This window comes from Hetaerina americana, unplaced genomic scaffold, assembly GCF_022747635.1.
Source record: "Hetaerina americana unplaced genomic scaffold, ioHetAmer1.1.p SCAF_10, whole genome shotgun sequence".
NCBI classification, from domain to species: domain Eukaryota; kingdom Metazoa; phylum Arthropoda; class Insecta; order Odonata; family Calopterygidae; genus Hetaerina; species Hetaerina americana.
In genome coordinates, this window is record NW_027286070.1 from 44,513,388 (window position 1) to 44,528,422 (window position 15,035).

Here is a 15,035-nt window from a genome sequence, read left to right on the forward strand (position 1 = left end):
AATTTGATCCACCATGCCAGCATATAAATTTGACCATTTTAAAAATTAACACATCCCGTAATAACCAGTTCAGTAGAAAAACAGAAATTCAATAAATCAGTATGTGTAATATAATTATAAAAACTTAATGTTATGAGTAAAACCTGGATAAAATGATAAAAATAGGATTGTCATTTATAAGATAAGGGCAAAGTCTTGGTTTTTGAGGTGTTTTCTGACTGATGTACATGCGGAGCTATCTGAACTACAAAGAATTACATAAATTCTAGGATTATGTTAAATTTATAGTTCTTCAATATGAGGTTTCTCTGTAGCTCACCGGGCTAAGGTATTTGATGGGAATCAGGGGGTGCAAGTTCGAATCTTAATATCAATGTTTTTCACTGTAAATCTTTCATATTTTTCTCTACTTCAAAGTTTGGTGTAGAAACTTTGACAAACCAATTCAGGATATCATTAAATTATATGGAGAGGTTAGCTTTTTGATACAGCTGTTCAAAAACAAATTTGCTGACTTGAAATTTTAAGGTTCAATTTGTATTGTGATATTTGGTGATTTTGGTCATATATAGTTTATTAATTTGTATTTCCTAGAAAATCGTGGAGAGTTCCTTGAAAAGTTGCAGCGAGCTCGTTCTGCTGTGAAACCCAATTCGCCCAGCCAACCCATCCTGTCCCGTCCTGGTCCAACTCGTTTAGTAGTTGGGAATTGGTCGCTAGCCAGCAGAAAAGAAGGGGAGCTACATATACACAATTCTGATGGACAGCAGGTACTGGGCTTTTCTCTTTGTAATATGATTGAGTGTTGGTTTAACTTTTTAAATATTTTATATTGTGGCATTTACAACGGGCAATTTCGTTCCTGGCATCTCAAAGAGTGCCAGGAACGAAAGTCATATGATGTTATTTGGCATCAAAATTGTTCTTTTATGATTTCTGTAGGGACCTTTGACGCTCCAAGATTTGATTTGAAGTTCAAAAAGTCAATTTGTTGAATTAAATAATTCTACAATGTGAATGCCATACGTCTTTACACTCCATAATCAAATTGTCATACATCCCATGCTTTGTATACTTTGCTGGGCATTATTCAACTATGAATTGAATGGCAAATTTTCCCATGAAGATTATTTTTGTCTTAATTAATACCAAGAAGTGACACCATGTTAATTCTCCATTTTCTTATACAAGATTCCTGTGCTTTGTACCTTTTTCCTACTGTACACTGTACTGTATTCCTACCTACAGTGTCCTATTTCTTCAACATTAAAGATTACTAATATTTTTTCAAACCTTGCACCCATTCATCTTAGGAGCAATATTGAACTAAATGCAAATGATCATATAGTGAATTCCAAACTTAACAGTTTAGTCACGGTTTGAATTGAACATGACCCCATTAGTAAAAGTATGTTAGCACTAATGATAAAATTTGCCTGATGGCATTGAATAGATAGCTAGCATAAACACTTCTTCAATCTCATGATGTACTGCAGGGCCTGAGAGATAGAGGAGAGAATGAGTCGTCTATCGCAGAGATTTCTGTGAAGGTAAGGGAGGGACATGAATCCATGAAATATGTGGTTCCTCTCTTTGGCAGTGATATTTGAGAAAAAGTGCGTGCATGGCCCGGAGCTGTTACGTGATTTTCAGTATTGTATCCGTTTTTAGTAATATAAATATGTTCTAAATGTAAAAAAATATGGTAAATGTTGCACTCATGATAATAACAAACTTATTATCTCTGTGCCTGTCTGATAACGGTTTTATTTTTGTAGCAAGCAACAATACTGCGGGAGGAGTTACCAGGCTTTATTTTTGAATCAAACAGAGGAACCAAACATTCTTTTACTGCTGAAACTTCTCTGGGTCCGGAATTTGCTGCAGGATGGACTGGGAAGCGTGGAAAGCGTCTCAGATCAAAAATTGAAGCTTTAAAACAGAAGGTAAAATGAATTTTGAAAACTAAGGTGACTCTGTCCCATGTGAATATGCCGACCATTTTCGTTCTCTTCATAGGTGTTGAAAATAAATGATATATTAGTTTAATATTACACATTAGCTTGTAGAATTGGTATCAAACTTCTGATAAGGTAGATCACAATAGGTGTTAATTAATGATTATCATGATATGATATAACCAAGTAAGGGACTGTACGTTTCATGGGACTTAGTTAAATATTAAATATAAACCAAGTATCACCTTTTATTGGAGATATTTAAAATGTTGATAGGGATAAGAAGAATTTTTAATTCTTCATTCTCTATCCAAAAGAATATCCTGGCTTTAATTTAAATGAATGAACCCTGAAATATGGATCTCTAGAACAATCGCCCAGACATACAAAAACAGTATGAAATCAGTGATGTCTATTTATTATTTTTATATTGTTTTGAATTCTGTCTTGTAATGTGCCAAAGAGGTACATTTTTTAAAGAATGTAGCTTGGTTTAACTAAGATGCTGAGCTCATCTTTCTTTTTTTTCATTCAATCATATTTTGTAACATTTTTTGTTTTGAGGTGTGTGTTGATGTAAGTTTCATTTCTTTTTTGTAGGTCAAGGTTCAAGCGCAAGAGGTCTACGAAAAGTATTTTAAAGCTGCGCAAGCACAGCCAAGAGGTGTGGTGGCAAAACTAGGAAATATTGTGGCACAAATAGAGAGGGCTTGCCAGAAGCAGGTGATTATTAATCTAAATATCTTAATAATCTTAAATATCTACAAGGGTCTCTCTCAACAAGTGGAGCAGGTGGAATAAAAAACTGAAGCATTTCATTTTGATGGTGAATTAAGCTGTTGAAGTAACTTTCATGTGTGCATTTGTGTGTTATTTTTATGCAATACCTTTTTTTTTGAGCAGTAAATAAACTACTGCATAATATGTCAATTGAATCGGATAGTAATTTGTTTGTCGATTGTTTTGTTCAATTGGGTTGTGCCTTTTTATCTGTGATTGATTCCTGTCAAATCACAATCATCCTATCCTTTTTTATTCACTTTCAGACAAACAATAGAGATGGCAGTGCTGGTGGAGGAAGGGCATGGCGTGAGTCCCTTGAAACAGCTCTGGATGAACTACTGGCCTTGTTAAGCGCTGAGCAGGAGGAAGGGGGTGTGGTCTCTGCATATGAGCTGCACTCCAGTGGTCTTGTGCAGGCACTTGTCACTCTCCTGTCTCCCTCCTCATCATCATCCTTTTGGTGTGGTGGCAGCAATACGGTATCGGACTTAGAAGACAACATAGTGAATGCTCTTCATCATAAATCTACTTCATCATCTATTTCATCGAGAAGAAAACTGATTAAGCTTCAGAAAGAGAGAATCAGTGTTTTTAAATCTTGCTTCAAGGTAATTTCTTACAAAGGTCTCTGCTTGCATATTATTTTAGGTCATCTACTGGTTTAGGATGGATACAATTTCCCAATAAATAATATGTCTCTCCTAACAAAATACAACCCAACATCCTACTCTACAACAAGCCCCTCTTCGTCTCTGTATACCTCCTTCCTCCCTTCATTCCGCCCGACAACCCTGTCCTATTTCTGCCCCTTCCTTGTGTGCCTAATGCCCTCTATCACATTCATGATTGATCTTAGAATTTAATGTTAAGCTGTTTTTTTACTTGAATATGTAGTTTTGGTTTATTTCTGGTGTTATGAAATAATTCCAGTTAGACTAAGTTTTATGTTAGCACCATGTTTGAGTTTTCCAATAAGCATATAAAGCTTTCCCTTCCCCAGTATGTCCTCTATATATTGGCTCAATAGCATAATCTGCCATCAGTGTACGTATTTTATGTATACCCTATCACTTTAGAGCATTTGCACTAGTAAAAAGTTATACCATGATGGAGCCCACAATTATAGGATGCTGGTCATCTTCTTTTTGAGTGATCCAATTTGGAACTCTGCTAACTTTGCATTTATAAATGGATTTTTGCCCATGAAAAGTGTGCAAAAAGTTGGAAAAGGTTTACAAAAGGTTGGGAAGAAGATGAAATTTCCTTATTTAGGTACATACCGTTTTCTTTGAAACTTTCATGTTCATTAAGGTCATATTGTTATTATGTCTATTTTAAATGGTAAGGGTATAATTTTCAAAACCCTGATTGTATGTAGACATACAAGGGAGAAATTGAACGCATTGCCATAAAAAAATATAATGCTGAGTAATAAAAACTGTCATGCATGGGCAAAAATTATGTTTTGATTGAGGTTCAATATCAGATGGGTGTTTATTAAGGAAAGGAAATATTTTTCTTAGCATGTTTAAGTCTAAATGTAAAATCTAATGATTTGGAATGAGGCTGATGCCAGTTAGCTTGAGCTTATTTCTTTCACAGACTTCAAGTGAAATTCAGAAAATAACGATTATAAAAAATGTAATTATCTTATTGAATATAGGAAATCAAGTGTCCGATTTACATGGATTTCATTGGCTCTGGAAAAATTATTCTGGGATTAAACTTCACGAAATGTGGGAATATTTAAATAAAATCATAATGTAACTTGGGAATGTTATAAATAGTTGTAATAAAGTTAGTAGTAATATTAGTGAAGGTGTGTGATAAAACATCCTTGTACTGATCAGCTTGAAAAACAGAAAACATTACTCATTTCAAATGAGGAATCTTTTGGCCCTCCCACTGTTTCATAACTGAGACCCCATTTATATTTTATGGTCATTGTCAGTTGTACTATAGTAGTATTTACATTACTGCCAGAAGAAAGCAGCTGAGAATGTGGACTTCAACCCTGAGAAAGTGTTGGTGCATAAATTGGTTGCTGTTCTGGAGTCAATTGAAAAACTGCCAATTTACCTTTATGACACCCCAGGTTCTGGATATGGCCTACAGGTATGTTTCAATATGATCATTATTTGCACATTGCTATTTTTATTGTACATGTCTCTTAATTTGCAAATTATTATTTTTGCAAACTTTCACAAAACCACTCATCAATCATTATCCAAGTTTCAATATATTAGCATTTACATCAAGTGAATTACAAGCATGGATACTCTCTTATTCAGTTAAGTAGTCCAGAGTATTTCCATGGTTCATAATTCACTCGGTGACAATGCTAATGCATTGAAATATGTGTTGTAATTGATTTATTTGTGTTGTTTTGTAGAAGCTTGCTATAAATATTTGCTATGGATTATTACAAAGTGTCATTTGCTTAATTTGCAATTTTCTGATTCACTTGTTGGTTTTGAAGTGCTTGTATTGTCTCCATGCTAATTTTATTCATATGATGAGCTGCTGAATATATTTCAATGTCTCAACCGTATGCCATGCCTAGTAGCCTTATAAGGATATGCAATTACCACATTTCCTAGCACATAAAATGCACCCTGATTTTTCTGGTTAACATTTACAAAAAATACTTGGATCCGAAAGAAAGAGATGAAAGTATTTTGATGTTAACACTTTACACAATGAAAATTCAATTTTTACATTAAAGAATAAGCAACTGCACATATGTCAGTGTTTATTCATTGGATACCTTCAGAAATATGACATCACTGGGCCAAAGTGCCTTCAAGCTGCCTTATTTGTGATCTGAAGCATAAATCATGAATTTAAGTCTAAATGAATAATGTATGACAATCCTCTCTCTGAAGATCCTATGAAGTTATTATTATTTAAAATTTTCATGTGATTCTTAGTTTCTGTTATTATTTTGGTATTATCGAAATTAATGTTTAAAGCGACCATTTTATATGCCTTTGCCATACTGTCATATTACTTAAGGTTGAGTATCTGTTGACTGAAAGTTAATTGGGAGATATGCAATGTATGTATATATTTATCAGAAGTATCCCCATGAGCCCAATTTGTATTAAGTTTTGCAGCAGCTCTACATGTTAGATAAAACTAAATGTGCTGCATTGTATAGATTTGTGATTAATTTGGAAATTTTTTAAGAAGTTCTTTTGATGAAATATTAAACTCTGTTGATTACTGCTGACTCAATACAGTGATATTGTTGAACCTTGTAATCAAGATTAACCATTTTCTAAGGCTCATGCAGGAAAATATACTTAATAGTATTTTTCTGGCAATTTGGTTTGACCTAATAGTAGACCTATTAGGTTTGACCTATTAGGTTTACTCATAAGACCCTGTCTTCTGACGTGGGTTGATTTTAGGGCACATTTTGCAGTAAAAAAGTGTTTAATGTGTCAAGATATTTAGTACTTCAAATTAGCACATAATATTTGATTTTTGGAAAATGAAAGGAATATTGTGATTGCTTGTCACCTCCTTGATTTCCGGGATTATAGATATTCAAAGTGAATTCATTGTGTTTTTTATATAGATTCTCACACGCCGGCTGCGTTTTCGGCTTGAAAAGGCTCCTGGTGAAAGTGCCTTGATTGACCGCACAGGACGTACCCTCAAGATGGAACCCTTGAGCACTGTGTCTCAACTTGAAAGATATCTATTGAAAATGGTTGCCAAGCAATGGTATGACCATGAGAGATCCTCTTATGCATTTGTTCGACGACTGAAGGAGGGACAACAGCATCTCAACTTTAATTTTCAGCATGACTTTGATGAAAATGGTGTCATATTTTGGATCGGAACTAATGGGAGGTTTGTTCTTTTTCTCTATAATTTTTCTGTGCTCCAGAAACATTTCAATAACAAAAATAGGAGATGCATAATTGCTTCATTTAATTTTTAATTAAGATTTATCAGGTTGTATTGATATTAAAAGAAGTGAGGATACATGAAAAATATATGGTTAAAAATATTCGGAATTGTAGTTATTTGAAATGTTGATTTTTTATAAATATGATCATATCAGAATGGCTAAATTTCCGGAAACTGTCGATAATAAGTTAAAGTGGGCAAAGATTATTTTCTTTTAGCTGTAAATATTGCTCCTTGACCATTGCTTTTACAAAAACTGCATGCACGAAATTCATAATGCCATTATAATGGCGGCATCCTATCCATTGACAGATGCAGCTTAGTGAGGTTCCTCTAGATGGGACGCTTTCCTTGTCATTTGATAATAATAATGTTCATTTTGGTGAGTATTAGTACTCAATCCAATGTGGGAAACACCATTCTGACAAAATAAATATCAATGTGGGCAAAAATGCTAACTAAGATAAGTGAATCTGTTGAATTTTGTTCAGGGAAAACATTAATTTAATATTCCATGAAACAGTTACATAGGTACATTTACAAAAATTAGGTAATTTATGTCACATAAGTAAATGGCATGAACGAGAGTTAATGTATTTTGTCAGGTTGTACTTTGAGACATGTTCCTTAAAGTGATTTCAATGTTACTTCGTTTTGTCAGTACATTTGTTAATTTATGAAATATATTATTGCAGTGCATTTTTATCATAATGTTGTAATGATGATATTTTATTTTTAATTTTAAAGAACTTGCCCTGAGTGGGTAAATCCTGGACAATATGGATTAGTGGTAGTCACTTCATCTGAAGGGCGAAATCTTCCTTATGGAAGACTGGAAGATATACTTAGTAGAGACTCTTCAGCTCTAAACTGTCATACTAATGATGATAAGAGGGCATGGTTTGCCATTGACCTTGGTCTGTGGATCATCCCAACATCATATACCATCCGCCATGCCCGTGGCTACGGCCGTTCTGCTCTGAGGAATTGGCTTTTCCAGGTAAATATGTTGTGGTTCTAAGTTGTTGTGATAAAAGCTTTGTTTTCTTTAAAATTTGCTGATTGTTGTGAAGGTACATGATCCTTAAGTGAATTAGCTATAATGAGGACCCGTCTAGATATTTTGTATGAGTAAACTAATCCCACACCATTGACTACCTTACTGCATTCATTAGTCACACTGATTTCCTCGATGATGTGCAAGGATAGTTAAAGCCAGATGCCAGGTATCAACTAGGAATGGTCATGGAGAGGGAATACGTGCTTGTACTAGTTACTCATTTATGATCCCAATACTATTTAAATGATTCATAGGGAAATTAATCCCAATGCCAGGTACCACTAATGGAGAATCATTCCCATTTTAAACAAGGAAATGGCTTATGGTCTTTTGTCAGGATAAAAAAAATGTAACGGCATAGGAGTTTGAATCCCCCATTCTATATTCTGAAGGCCATAGCAGGTTAGCCACCTTATATTGAAAATATTTTAGTGACTGGTAAAGTTGACCATGTGGCTTAATCATTAAAATTATTGAAAAAATACTATGAAAAAACCTATTATAATTTATTTCTTTTAAGTTTGACTGCCCCTTTTAAGGGGCAGTCAAATGAAAACCGGACACTCACCAAAACACAGTCTGTGCAAAAGGTGGCAACACTCTTGTTACGTATTGATAATGCCATAGCACAGTGAAAACTGACATGTGGATGAAGTTGATAGGCTATGTCATTGTTGGTGTGCAAACTGGTGTGGTGTGTTTGTCCGTTACGTTTTCATTTTTCTGCCCCTCATAGTTACATGCAAGGTTTTTCTGGACATTATATAAGACAACACATATGCTATTTGACTACAATATAGTATTTTTTAGCTTACATATTCATGTTTTATTTTTTTTCAAGAGAAATAGATTTTGCCTTTTGATTGTCTAAATCTGTCATGTCTCTCCATATGTTTCTATTATTTTTTAATGTTTTGAAATGCTATTTTATACCAAATATTACTACTAAATTACTAATACTACATTACATTATCAACCCAAGTTTCTTCTTTGGGTAATAGCTGTAGAAACCTATTTTTCCAAGAGTAATGGCTCAGGGTTATTATACTTATAAAAAGAGGTTTAATTATAAATAGAGAAATCTGGAGACTTAGAGACTGATGAAATGGTATGTCCTAGTTGGCTATATCTAGTATAAAATCTTTGGATTTGTATTAGTTAAATGGCTATAAATAATTATGTGCGGTATGGCTGATAGTGTTAGTATATCAAGATTTAGGCTGTTATTAAGCATTTTGCAATAGGGTTTCACCTCAATGACGTGCACAAAAACCTTTTCTGTGAAATTCTCTCATTTTAATTTTGTTGTGTCAATTCAACTGTATTGCAACTGTATGCAACCTTCAAGATGTGTTTATCAAGCTATGATTTAATCTTTATTTAAAACGTGAAATTGCTTAAGGTTACACATTTTCTTTAGGTTTCTCGAGATGGGATGAACTGGACCACTCTATACACACATGCTGATGATTGCTCATTGAATGAACCTGGCAGCACAGCAACATGGCATTTTGACCCTTCGATTGCAGCAATGCCATCCACTCATACCCACATTCAAGAAACTGAAGAAATAACTGAACAGCCTCCTCCATCACAACTTCCCCCTCAGCAACAGGTAACTTATTTCTCTTATACTAAGACAATTTTTATCATATGTGCCAAGACCCACACAGGTGGGTTTCTTTTTCCATAGAAAGTGATACTTTTCTCCCTCCTATCATATCCCTCCTACTTCAGATGTAATACATTGTTGAGAATACGTAATTGTTGCATGAAATATCTTGTCACTCACTTTAAAGCATCCATCTCCTTAATATTGTGATTGCTCTTAAGGATAGTGAAAATTGTTAATGTTGATGTCAATGATGTATGTGTATGCTAGGTCAGCCCTGCTTGCACCTCATTCTCGCTTTTCAATGGTCTTACTTTTCATTTATATGGTTATTTTTATTCTCTTTCTGCTGTCTTCATGTTGATTTTTATGTTGGGACATTTTCAAAACTATGCACAAAATCTTATAAAAATTTGCTAAGAAAAATGGCAAATAATGTGTTTTAAGTTTGAAAATAGTGTCATCCCTGGCAATTTTAAGATGGTGGCGGAATGAGTGCTAAACACAAACTGAAGTAGCAGGCATGCAATCATTCCAGGAATATTATCTCCTCATCACTCTTTATGCAAACACTTATTTGTTAAATGAGTAAATAAAAAAAATATTTTTGCTCATTATGCAAATAACCTCCTATGCAAGATGCTCGTTAGGTGAAGTTAGACTCCATTAAATGAAGAACACATTCTTTATTTACGTACAACTAGTTTCTATGCTTAAACGTCATCATCAGGTACAAATTAATCTAGTCTCAGTCCATTCTTGAATACTACAAAAGACAAAATAGGGAAACAAAATGAAAGTGGCATTTATAAGTTAACTTGTAAGGACTGTAGTGCTATGGACATAGGCCAAACAGGGAGATCATTAAAAACACGGGCGGGGGAACATAAACGCTGTTTTAGAAACTGTGACCTCAAGCAATCTCACTTCGCCAAGCATGTATGGGAAGAAAATCATGAGAATGATTTCAGCCTGGAACTCTTACACTGTATGGAAAAAGGAATGAAGATGGACAAGTGGGAAGAGCTGAAAATCATGAAGAATTTAAAAACAGGTCATTTGGGTGAACAATTTATTGTTTGAATACATCTCCCCAATCCTGGAAGTACCCCTTTCCTTTACAGAAAGACTCAACAACCCCCCTCCCCCCCCTCCTCTGTGAACCCACCAATCACCTTTCGTGACGCTTAACACCCCATCCCCATCAACGCTGATCACCCCCACTTTTTCTCCTCCTCCCCCCTCTCTCAACCCCTCCTCTCCCTCATGAATGATATATAAATGGACTGTGACTTATTTAATTTGTACCTGATGGTGATGCTTAAGCATTGAAACTAGTTATACGTAAATAAAGAACAGTGGCATTATACATTATGTTCTTCATTTAATGAACATGAATTTCTGCAAAGTTGCGCCGGGAACATTTGAAGTTAGACTGTATTAGCAAGAGAACAGATAGCTCTCTTGCATAGTAGCATTATTTGTTTAACATGTGGGGAATGACTCCATGTCAACACTATAATTCAAGCTACATTAAAAGAAAGCATGGCTAAGTGTTAAACCATATGGTTAAATATGTAAATCCTCTTGACGTGCATAAAATCCTCTTCAAGCAATGGTATCACATCCTGCCATACACTTGAATCATCTTGGATGTACATTAAGGTGATATTGAAGATTCTATCGAGTTGGAGGGAGTATATCACCGGGAAGATAAACTAGTGTTGCAAATATGACTGTGTGTTTTTGAAAAAAATAATTTGTAATAATGATAATGGAATGTTTGAAAAACTATATGAAATTTAAAAAAAAATGAATTACTGTCACCAAGAAAAGAAACTTCAGTTGAATGATGAATGCATTCTCAAGAGTGATTTGGTTGAAGTGATAATCACCTTTCTCTCAATCAAGTCTAAAAATAATGTTTATCTAGGTCTTAAGATCAATGTAATTTGGTTTATGATAATGTCCCATTCTCTATGACATGTGCAAAACGTTTGAATTCCCTGCCAAGCACCATTTATTAATGAAAATAAATGTACAATAAAGGCACTGTTAATTGTGTATTCTTGAGGATTGTAAAAAGCCTCATTCACCATTAACACTAGAATTAGAAAGGCAGCATGCCCTTTATAAATTGCTGTAAGTTAATGTTATTCACATTGAATAAAAAATTCCTTATGTGAAAGCTATAATAAGTAAACAGTATAGAATTTTATATTAACCAAAAAATTCACAATACTATGCATTTGAAGCCATTTTAAGTTTGCTTTCCCATTAAATAACGGGAAAATACACCATCAGCAAAAATTATGTAGCCATGATACCAACCACAATGTGTTGATAAAATCATCAAGCTAGAATTTTAACAGATATAAACATACGAATAAAATAAGAAAGCATAATTCTTTTGAAATGATTTTTAGCTCCATGGCCATAAGTCAGTTATTTCATGAAGTTTTTTTAGTTTAAGTGAAAGTCAATTGACATGTATGGAAAGTTTTAGTTTTCCCATTTATTTTCTGTGAAAAATATAATTGTGTCTAAGCTCATACCCTGGTCATTTTTTTGAAATTTTTAATATTTTCTCCTTTCATTGAATGAACAGGATCTTTGCCTGAAAAATTCAAGCCTCTGGCTGGAGTGTTATACTCAGGAATTGGTGGCAGTGATTCAGTCTCTTAGTAATATTATTTTCAGTAATGTGTAATTGCATGTCTTTTGCATTTTAATTTTGAAAGCAGAAAAATCAGTTTGAAATAAAACATCTCATGAAGTTGAACAAGGTGCTCTTACAACAAATATTTTTTCACCTCTAGTGTTATGCCTTGCTTAGTAAAATATAAATTTATATTTACAGGGTTGGAGGCATATACGAATACAGCAAATGGGGAAAAATGCTTCTGGGCAAACTCATTACTTGAGTTTGTCTGGATTTGAAATCTATGGAACTGTTCTAGGAGTTTGTGAAGACCTGGGTAAGACTTTTTTAAAATTGGAATATTATAAATAATTTATCATAAGCTGAAATTCTTTCTCCCAAATTGTCTTCCAAGATTCAGCATTTGGCTTGGATTTTTTAAATCTAAAATATAATATTAAATGGCCCTGGTTTGTGCTCTGTAGAAGGTGCCGCTCTTTAGTAGGTTCACACCAACATTGGAATTATTTTTCATTCTCTTACTGTCAGAAGTCGTAATAACACACACTACTAGAAAGTTAACTATACCTGTATGTATCAGTTCTATCCAGCATACATTCATTGAGAGAATTGATGTTTTGTATTTATTTGAAATCCATCAAATCAGGGCATAATGTTTAATTGGATCTTTGAAGTGTGTGATGTAATTCAAAATTATATCTAATTGTCATAACAAGATTTTTAGTTTATTTTGTCTGAAAGATTGGGGTTAAAGTTTTATTAATTAGGCTAAATTAGGTTCTATTAAGTATTCTTTTCAATGAAATGTTCCTCAATGCAATGTTACTCAAGGCAAAGCTGCAAAAGAGGCAGAGGCAAACTTGAGGAGGCAACGTCGCCTCATGAAAACTCAAGTCTTGCGGCATGTGGTTGTTGGTGCTCGAGTTGTGAGGGGAATGGACTGGAAATGGCGTGACCAGGATGGTAACCCTCCAGCAGAGGGGACTGTGACTGGGGAGCTGAGAAATGGTATGTTTTCACTGATTATTAGCAAGTTGTTTTTGGCTATGTCATGTCGCAAGCTTTTGGGAATGCGGATGATTTGATGTTGGGTTCATAAAAGATGTAATAATGGCATAATTCAAAACTGCATCAATCATTGTAATTGTTATATTTGTTTGGTGTGTTGTTGCGTTTGAATTGGAGGGTAGCTTCTTACTATTTCTCTATCGAAATGTTGTGCTTTTAATATTGTAAAACTTTATTTTTACGCATAATATGAGCATTAAAACTTTGATCCGAGTACTATAAATGCCCCTAACAAAATTAGTAATTCTGTTCTCCATCATTGCAAATCAATATCCTTGGTTCCTTCTTCAATTGCAAATTAATTCATGATACATATGCGTCAAAAGTCTCCTCTGAATTATATACTCTTATAAATGTTTAACCGGAGTCCAAATGGATATGATGATTATTTTTTCTAATTTTTTGTTTTCATTAATCAAAAACTTATGGCATTCTATAATGAATATAATTTATGTTATTTAGTCTTTTCTGTGATGAAATTCATACTTTTGAACAAAATCAATTCATTCTGTTTATTGGAAATTTAAACTTGCTTCAGGTGTAACTTTTAAGTAATTTGTCACAATTATACAGCATAAAAACTGAAGTAGTTTGAGAAAAATAAGGATTATCGTTCAGCGATGTCATTAAATCCATTTTGAAAAACTTCTGTGTATTTTCTGTAGATAATCCCACGTATACTGATCATGTTGCTGTATTTTGTTTTCTTGTCATTAGTAATGCAGGTAATTTTTAATTAATCGTCCAAAACACTTGGTAAAATTCATTGATTTCAATATTCTATCTTTGGGTATTTTAGAATGACAGTTGTTGCTATCTCATTGGATTTGCATGCATTATTGGCTGATGTGATTGATTTATTTTCAAAGTGTGCTTTTCTTTTTTTATAAGGTTGCTTTATGAGACTGGCACAAAACTGTTTATTAAATAGTTAATGGTCCAAAAAATCACCTATAGATCCATTGGTTCAAGATGCATCAGATAACTTTCCACTCTCAATCTAAAACTATGTGCATCACTACCAAAACATAATTACTGTTTAATGTATGTTTTGGTGATATCTAAGATTAGTTAATGGGTTTCAATTCAACTTTTTCTTATAATTCAATGTATTTGACATGTCTGCTTTTTTGCGATGAAGCATTATTTGCTTTGCATACATTTTTCAAATCTCTTGTGACTCGGCTGTAGTTATGCAATTCTCTTATTGTCTGCTTATATTTCCAAATTCAGTGTTTGCTTTTATGTACATTGAGCACCTAAAGCACTTCAGTGTATGAGCTAACCTCCATATAAGGGGTTTTAAAGACATAACAAGGAAAATGTTGAGAAGCAAGAGGGCAGGTAAAATCAGAATGGAAAAGATCAGAGAACTTTAATTTCCTGGTAAATTCACAATCAATAAGTGGACAGCTGCCGCAACCTTCAGTAAAATCTCCATTGAATGAAAAGGAAGGGATTTATTTTAAAGTTATGAATTGGCAGTTGTTTTAATATGTGACATAGCAGATTGAGAGACATTCTTGGCAGTTGGAAGGCTAAGGATTGACTCACATTCCTGAAGTTCAGTTACCTTGGTACAATTACCATAATTTTGTGATGTGTCAACTCGAATGGATTCAAACGCTCCAATACTTGACATACCCTGTGAATGACATGCCTAACCTCAGATGCCATTCAGGGTGGTCAGTAGCTGAATTCAATTTTCAAGGAAGAAAATGACATATACCCTGGTATTCTTTTAGCAAGCCAGGAGGTAATAAAAAATTGGATACTTTTTCTTGATTAGACATTACCCAATAGTCTACAAAAAGTTTTATTTGTGTGGTACAGCTTATAGAAATAGTAAGTCAAATACTTGCTTACATTATTCTGAGTACATGTATTTGGTATAATGACCATGCCAGCAAGTAACATTGCTGTCAATAGTTTTCTTATGATACCCAATTTTTTATTCAATGATAAAAAAAT

General features: G+C 33.8%; 1 protein-coding gene across 9 annotated transcripts in view; it reads left to right on the forward strand.

Annotated features, from left to right (window-relative positions):
* Ufd4 (ubiquitin fusion-degradation 4-like) overlaps nucleotides 1–15,035 on the forward strand; it is a 95,894-nt gene that overhangs the window by 35,603 nt on the left and 45,256 nt on the right. For 7 of the 9 annotated variants that reach the window (XM_071598592.1, XM_071598589.1, XM_071598593.1 and 4 more), the window contains 10 exons: nucleotides 595–770; nucleotides 1,779–1,946; nucleotides 2,559–2,681; nucleotides 3,005–3,349; nucleotides 4,725–4,856; nucleotides 6,325–6,602; nucleotides 7,410–7,662; nucleotides 9,143–9,337; nucleotides 12,195–12,312; nucleotides 12,828–13,004. In XM_071598592.1, coding sequence (XP_071454693.1) covers nucleotides 595–770; nucleotides 1,779–1,946; nucleotides 2,559–2,681; nucleotides 3,005–3,349; nucleotides 4,725–4,856; nucleotides 6,325–6,602; nucleotides 7,410–7,662; nucleotides 9,143–9,337; nucleotides 12,195–12,312; nucleotides 12,828–13,004 — 1,965 coding nt within the window. The remainder of the gene's footprint in view (nucleotides 1–594; nucleotides 771–1,778; nucleotides 1,947–2,558; nucleotides 2,682–3,004; nucleotides 3,350–4,724; nucleotides 4,857–6,324; nucleotides 6,603–7,409; nucleotides 7,663–9,142; nucleotides 9,338–12,194; nucleotides 12,313–12,827; nucleotides 13,005–15,035) is intronic. The other 2 variants (XM_071598591.1, XM_071598597.1) reach the window with 1 other exon arrangement.